Raw genomic sequence first — 7409 nt, forward strand, 5'->3', positions numbered from 1 at the left:
TGCAAATTTGAGCTTTTTTGTGAAAACATATTAAAATCTAGATATCTGAATGCCCTGTTCCCCGCGCAGTGATTTTTTTTTGATTGAGCGGGAAGATTAAAAAAACAACAAAACATTTTCCTCAAGTTAGTTTTATGACATGAGTTTCAAAGTAAGGATTACTTTCGATAAGTACTACGCCCTCGCATTTAAACTTTACACACACTTGAGCAAAGAAAGAGTCATGGGCCCTCAAAGGGTCTAACAAGTGAGTGCAGATCAATATAGCTAGTATGTGTTAAATTTCAAGATTGTTTGATGTCTGGACAGGTTCACAGGGAACAGGTTCAGGCCTGCTTCAGAGCTGAGTCACCTCTCTCTTCATTTTTACATCTCCATAAAATGAGATGGTGCAAGCTAGATTAAATATCATTTACTTTTTTGTAGGTTATTCTGTTTTCAAGCTTGTGGCAATCAAGTGAATCCTGCTGAAAGAGCAGCTCAAACACCAGACTTCGGATGGAAAGAGCAACTTGAAAAATGCCCCAAAAAATTATACAAAATGTCATGAAACTTTATTTTTAAAAGTGTCATGAAAATATCAAAATATCAAAATCATTCAGCATCACAGTTTTCACTGTTAATATACAATCATCTCAGTCACACTTACATTCAATATATAAAAATATAAAATGAAACTGTTGTTGAAAAATACATATTATTGCCAAGTAAAACTGAGGCACTTGAGAAAAGATTTATTGCTATTTGAGTGCTGGCAAACTGTTTCTAATGACTGTGCAAAAGTTATAATAATTTCGCCCTAAAAACTAAGTTTGCACTTGTTCCCTAAGTAACAATGGCTTCAGTATTCCTCTGGCTATATTCATACTGTCATTCATAATGCGCCTTTTGGTATCGTTTCTGTGGTTTGTGTAAAAAAAAAAAAAAAAAAAAAGTGGAGGACTGCATAACAGCCACCGAGAGACATTGGTACAAACACTGAAGATAACATTGTGTAGGCATATAAAACATTCTAGACATGCAGAAAAGTGCATGAATAGCACAGGTAGGTGAGTACATGGTTTGACAAAGCTCGACACTGATTGCAATCACAGAAACACTGCTTGAAACGAGAAGCACGTGAGCACAGAGCTATTTCTTACTCTGAAATGAAATCGACCGGTCGTAGAAAAAAAAAAAGTCTGCATATTAGGGAACAAACCCCCCTTCGATATGATTCCCTGACAGTTCTCCTGGGCTTGGACAAAAATAAGGAAGAAGTAACAGAGGGGTTTTTTCTGGTGGTGGAAAAGTATCCCAGATCAGTGTGCTACACAACAACCAGATTCCTCATGCTTGTGCAGAAGAGACATCCTGGAGAAGGTTTTGGAGCAGTTCTTGCATTGGTATTTTTTCACATCCGAATGGGTCTGTAGGTGCGCCCTGAGATTGGACCTGTCTGCAAACGCCCTGTTGCAGTGAGGGCAGGAGAACGGCTTCTCTCCTGTCAAGGGGGGGAAATGAGGAGGAAGACATTGTCAGTGATTGCACACAAATGTATCTCATTCCAAATGTACAGTCGCAGAGGCATCTCGGCCTATTAGTTATTAGCTGCTTTGCAACACACTCTCCGAGCGCAGGGCACTACTCTGCTGAGCATATTCTGCTGCTGATTCATTGTGTTCAACGTGACATTTGTCCAAAAGAAGCAATATCTTTTCTTTTCAATACCACCAAAAGTAAACCTACAGGAAGTAATGACTTTCTGAGAGTTGAACATCTTATTTTTCACAACAGGAACTTGTTCAGCTCCACTACAAAACTATTGCGAGCTTTGTAACAGGGTCTGCTGCAGCTATAAAGGCTATTAAATAATGTAGTAGGTTGAATCTGTGCCTGCAAAAGCCCACAACAATTGAACTGCCTACACACACAGGAGGCCCTGCTCATATTCCCCCAGTCACTCACCGGTGTGCGTCCTGATGTGTCCTTGGAGAAGCCACGGTCTGGAGAAAGCTTTCCCGCATATTTTGCAAACACAAGGCAAAGTGTGAGTCCTGATGTGCATTTTGAGGGCTCCGAGGCTAACATACTCCTTCTCGCAGTATTTACAGCTGAAGGATTTCCTCGTTTGGGCGTCGCAGTGCAGCTGTTTGTGCTTGAGCAGTCCAGAGTACGTGGAGTACGACTTGCTGCACAAACTACATTGGAATTTCTCTGCCTCCACTCCGTGAGGGTCTGTGAGCTTGGGCAGCATCTGCTCGTCTTCATCACTCCTAGGGCTTTCAGAGCCGCTGTGGTCTTTAGAGGAGGTGTCGGAGAGCGACGAGGGGTATCCAGAGATGGGGGAGAGGTCACTGGGGAGCGGAGACAGCGGCAAGTTGCTGGTAGTCCACACCGTGATGGGGCTGTACGCTGCCGGGCTCAGGATCTCCGGCTGGGGGATGACGGGCAGGGGGAGGCCCTTGTAGATGTGCGGCGTGATGAACACTGAAAATGAAGAAAGTTAAAATGAAATGGGTTATCGGAGGCTGGCTGTCGTCGCCCGAGTGAAGAGCACAGATCTAAAAAGTAGGCCAGTAACTTTAAAAATGTCAACTTCTGCAAAGTATAGACGCGATGCATCAACTTGATTGCATGTCAGACACGACTTCCACAAATGTGCAAAGTTACACTTGTCCTTCACTTTGAAAAACTTTACCTGTTGGGCTTTCCAACTCACTATAATTTGGCTTCTTTGCGGAGTTTATGTGTTTCTTGACCAGAAAAGAGCGTGGCATCTTGGAAAACAAGTGGACAGCTTTGGCAAACTTTTTGTCTCGGAAAAATGTAGCGGTGAACGTCAGTTTAGTGTGTGAAGACGGATATCCTTATTGCTTAAGTCCAGTGGAGTGTCATGATGCAGCGCTGCGCTCTTGGAAACAGTGCAGCGGGTAGCTGTAAAGAGCAGTAAATACTCCCCATCAGGTGCATGGGAGGAGCCATCCACTGCCATTTACATATACTGGGAGCTCAAACCAATTAAATCTCGCGTTCACCACGGAGCTTTAAAAAAGCGCCTTTAGCCTATAAGGACGCATAACCACCCGAGGGGCAGGGTTAGTGCCATTCACTCCAGTCAGACAGGTGCTTTGTGCTGCACACGAGTGTCTCCGGGTTGCAAGTGTATGTGGCATCAAGCAGTTGGTATTGGTTGTTAACTAGAATGACAATAAGAGCAGCGGCAGAGTAAATCTCCAAGATCAAAAGCAAACAAAATGTGCATATGTGAGGTTCTTTCTTTTTTTATTGATATTCCTGTAACCACAGAAAGATCATGAAAGAAATGAAAGTGCTAGGAGGAGAGAAAGAATAAGAGCCACAGGGAGAGGGTAGACAGGATTATTTAAAATGCCATTGCTAATGCAATCATTGCACGGAGTGTGCACAGTGTTACTGATGATTGTTGTGTTATAAACCTCAAGGGACTTGATTATCCTGTATGGGTGGCATATTTGAATCGGAGAAGACTCCTACCAACAGCAGCGCTCCCAACGATGACGATAATGACTGGATTGAAGGAAGATGGAAGATTTGTCCTCTACATGCATGGATATTTTCACGTCTGAATATCCGATTCTATTGAACTGACAAATCTGTGGCTTCATGGTCTATGCTCAAACCAGCATCTGGACCAAACTGCATGCTGCATCCCCATTGTCATTCTGTGGCTTTGCCAGAGGATGGCTCCTCCTAATGCAGTTGTGTGTGGAGAAAGCCACACATTGCTTGCCAGTAATGCAATAAGGCATTCCTCCTTGAAATGTAAATTTAAGTGTAGTTCCCTCTCAAGGTCAGACATCATATCATAATCAAATTTATCCCTCCTGCTGCTCCTGCTGAACTGGACAAGGAGAGGCAAAGTTAGCAGTCTACGCCCCCTTGTGTTCAACTCAGTTCTTCTGAGAGAGAGGCGTGAGTTGTACATCTGAAAGTAACAAGGCCGTGGAAAAAGAAACACAAAGGCAAAGGCTTAGCTATAGTGATAGTGAAAAGCAGCTCCTGGAGCAGCTTGATTGGCTGGGTCAGCAGATATGAAAAGCTCCTTATGTCTGGGGCAAGCCTTAAGTTAATTGTGAACTGCTTATCTTATCTAGAAAACATAATTGCAGATCATGAATAGTTTCCCTTTGTGCCTGCTTGGATTATAAAGGGAAGGGAAGGTTATCTATGCATTATAACTCCCGGCTACTGTCACACATTTAGTGCTCTGTAGGCTATGGCGAGGAGGATGGGTGAGGAATGATGGTGTTTGGTGGGGATCCAGTGGAAAACACTGTGGGCCATTAAAGATAATGCTTTTGAAATCAATATTGCCCACCAACCAAACCATATCCAAGAGAACAGACACCATGCATTTTTCTCGATTCAGAGCACGTGGATGCTGCTCTACTGACAGTAATGAAGGGGGAGTGAAAGCATGGTGCGCCGACTCACATCATATCACTAATTCTGAAAAGCAGAGGCAGGAGTTTATGAGCTCGAAAATTAATTAACAGAGAGGAAGCTGTGCATCCTTGGCTCCCCATTGTGTTGTAGCAGGATAGTGTAACACCAGCAAAATGTGCTCAATTAAAACTTGAATGTGCTTTTGATACTCTGGTCAAGTGCAGGTAGACGAATAACATTTGCTGTCTTTAGGCGCAGCAGCATCTGCTAAACACAACATGCAGGTGTTATCTACCAGATAGTCTGGGCATCTTCAACTGATCCTTCCTTCCTTGATGCTTCCTTCAGATTTAGATTTGGATAAAGAGGTGTTGTTTTATGGAATTCAAACTTGCATATTGTCCATTATTCATCATTTTTGTTTACCTTTAAAACATCTTAAACAAACATTGATAACTTCCCAATTACAGTGTTGACCTATGAACAACTGGAATGAAAAGTAATTGTTTTAATATTTATATATTTTTTCCTCTCCTCACTTTTTTCTTTTTTTCTTTGTTTTTTTAATTGGCTTTCCATCCCTCGTTATTTTTATTTAATGTAATCCTGTTTATCTTGCCTTTTTAGGAGCAGTCTTTGTATAAGCTTTTAGCTTCCTACCTCCTCTGCACAGGCTATTGTTTACTTTTAATCTATGTATATGTTAGTATATGTAGGCATAATTGTGTCTGTGTATATGTATGTGAAAATCTCTGTGTACATATATCTATATGTACACATTATCATAATAATTGTATTTTAAATGAGCATATCAATAAAATAAATAGCCTAGTGCATAAATGTATACAGTAAACACAGAAAGGTCAGACAGATTTGATGTTTTTCTCAGTAACATTAAATATTCATGAGAATATAAGCAACACTGACAGTTTAAGTTTTAAAAAAAAATGTCCTGACAGGACTGTGTGGGCGTGGTTTGATCAAATCAGTGGCCTGAAAACAGGGGGAAATGATGCCACAGCTGGCATAGGATTTTGGTTCAAATGTGGCTAAATCCCGTTTGATGCACTGAAATATGCGAAATCGCCTTTTTACAACTGAGCCCTGCCACCGTGCCGCTCGCTTTGTATCGGTGAGCGTGCAGGACATGGAGCACAGGCGCCAGTTCAGTTGGTATCATCACTTGATAATCAAACAGCAGCAGGTGGCAGAGATACTGTAGTAAACTTAAATTTAATCTTTTCACAGCAGAGGTTTTGTAGAGACACTACAGTAGCTTTCCTATCTGGATTCAGCCACTAAAAGCTGTGTGAAATATGTGTTCATTAGTCTGTATCGTATACGATGCTGTTGGCACATTTGGTATTTTGTTACTTGTTGCACGGAGCCATCGATTCTAGTTGGCATAGGTGGCATGTTTGGTTTTGTGTGTCAAACTGAATTAGTGTGGAAACCAAGTCCAAGTGGAGCAAACAGGTCTTGTGTCAAAGTTTGTGCCTCCATTGGAAAGTGTTTCCCTCCCATTAAAGGAGGAGTAAGCGATTCTGGAGAAAGATTGTTGATATTTGAACTCAACAGCCAAACAAATACACCCCCTCCCTTCAGCGCTCCTTCAGAAGCGCTGCCCCCCGTGGATGTGCCTTTACAAGGCAAGCACACTAACAAGTGGGCTAGCTGATCAAAAGAGGAATTTGGTGGAATCCACAGCATCTGCTGCCTGAGGGTAAGTTAGCATCAATAAGGGGACTCAATTTTTATTGCTATGAAAATGAAATGAAAATAAAGGTGGGAAATGTTTTTGTAGTACTGTAGAAAGTGTGACAATATGTCTGTCAACATTTAAATAGGTGTTGAGGCCAAATACTTATCTAAGCCAAAGTTTAAGCCGAGGAGTAGCTTAGTCTATGTATGGGCAACATTGTCGCTTGTAACTTCAACAGTAACCATAACTTTTACCATCAGTGATACATGGAGCAATGTTGTTTATTGCGAATTCTAAAAGAACAAGGAAGAAAATAACATGGCAGGGTTACATCTGACATAATTTAGATTTTCTTCTTACTATGATGTAATTCCATAGATGAGCACATAGGCTGATCAAGTAACGTTACACAGGTGAAGATGTGTAATTCCAAAGGAAATACTGTGAGATCTGACGTAGCAGGTTAAATATTTCTATACCAAGCTGGCAAGATAATACCTCCGATGTTATTTACGTTTAGTTACTATCATGGTGTAGCTCTGTTCCTCGTGGGCGAGGGCGTGGAAGAGGGAGAGTAGCTGCCATAAGCAGAGGAAGAGGCAGAGGTTGGAGTGCAAACTGGTTCCAGCAGCCTGTACTGTGGATGAGCACCAACCCCCCTGTTGGTGGATGGCTGGAATATTGTTTTGTGGTTTTGTTCGTTTCCCATTTACAGAGCCACAAAGAACGGACAGCTAGAGGACTGTGAGGAGATATTCGCTGAATTTGACAAAAACTGTACTGGATTAGAATCACTGACTATACCTTTAAAATGGTCTTTGCCGTAGTGCTCCCCTCTGTGGTGGGGTTAGGTTATGGTTAGGTGTAGCAGAGGTAACTGGTTGGATCATGTTTGGTTCATCCTAAGGCAAAGGGAAATTAATATCGACGGGGAAACAGTCTTCGACACAACACCAGCACTGTGCCAGTCCAGTCTTGGAATGTATCCTGGGAACAGCACATTCAGAAATGCAAATACAGGAATCTCTCCTGTGTCATAAGCAAAACTGTTCTAACTCTGCCAGATTATTTTTTTTGTTTATGTTGGGCCGCACCTCATCGTAAGAAGCTGACTGAGAAAATGTTTTCTTTCCTGTTGCTGATTTTGATACCCCAACCCAGGGCATCAAGTACGGATCCAGTACCAGTACTCTCTTTTTCTTAGGTTTAAAGTCTGTATACTTCACTGCATGGAGCTCATTGGAATCCCTTTTATATAAGGTAATCAGGAGGCCTGGGATTGCTAAGGCACGCACACTGA

At 42.0% G+C, this 7409-nt stretch overlaps 1 protein-coding gene across 2 annotated transcripts; it reads right to left on the reverse strand.

Moving 5' to 3' along the window:
- Positions 1 to 962: 962 nt before the first annotated feature.
- snai2 (snail family zinc finger 2) lies at positions 963 to 2893 on the reverse strand. 2 transcript variants are annotated; one of them, XM_040142747.1, is made up of 3 exons: positions 2702 to 2893; positions 1948 to 2469; positions 963 to 1483 (listed from the first exon to the last, which is right to left on the reverse strand). In XM_040142747.1, the coding sequence occupies exons 1-3, from the start codon at positions 2757 to 2759 to the stop codon at positions 1302 to 1304; spliced, it is 762 nt and encodes a 253-aa protein (XP_039998681.1). In that variant the 5' UTR covers positions 2760 to 2893; the 3' UTR covers positions 963 to 1301. The 2 variants fall into 2 exon arrangements, with proteins under 2 accessions (XP_039998681.1, XP_039998680.1); XM_040142746.1 differs by having other exon boundaries at positions 2681 to 2893.
- Between the last annotated feature and the right edge of the window lie 4516 nt (positions 2894 to 7409).

The sequence above is a fragment of the Xiphias gladius genome, chromosome 14 (assembly GCF_016859285.1).
Source record: "Xiphias gladius isolate SHS-SW01 ecotype Sanya breed wild chromosome 14, ASM1685928v1, whole genome shotgun sequence".
Lineage (NCBI taxonomy): Eukaryota > Metazoa > Chordata > Actinopteri > Istiophoriformes > Xiphiidae > Xiphias > Xiphias gladius.

Excerpts from the sequence above, each read along its gene's own strand:
- snai2 (XM_040142746.1), bottom strand. The coding sequence starts at position 2,759 with ATGCCACGCTCTTTTCTGGTCAAGAAACACATAAACTCCGCAAAGAAG. Across the intron at positions 2,470-2,680 it reads TGAGTTGGAAAGCCCAACAG|TGTTCATCACGCCGCACATC; the intron begins GTAAAGTTTTTC and ends CTTCATTTTCAG. Across the intron at positions 1,484-1,947 it reads ACACATCAGGACGCACACCG|GAGAGAAGCCGTTCTCCTGC; the intron begins GTGAGTGACTGG and ends CCCCCTTGACAG.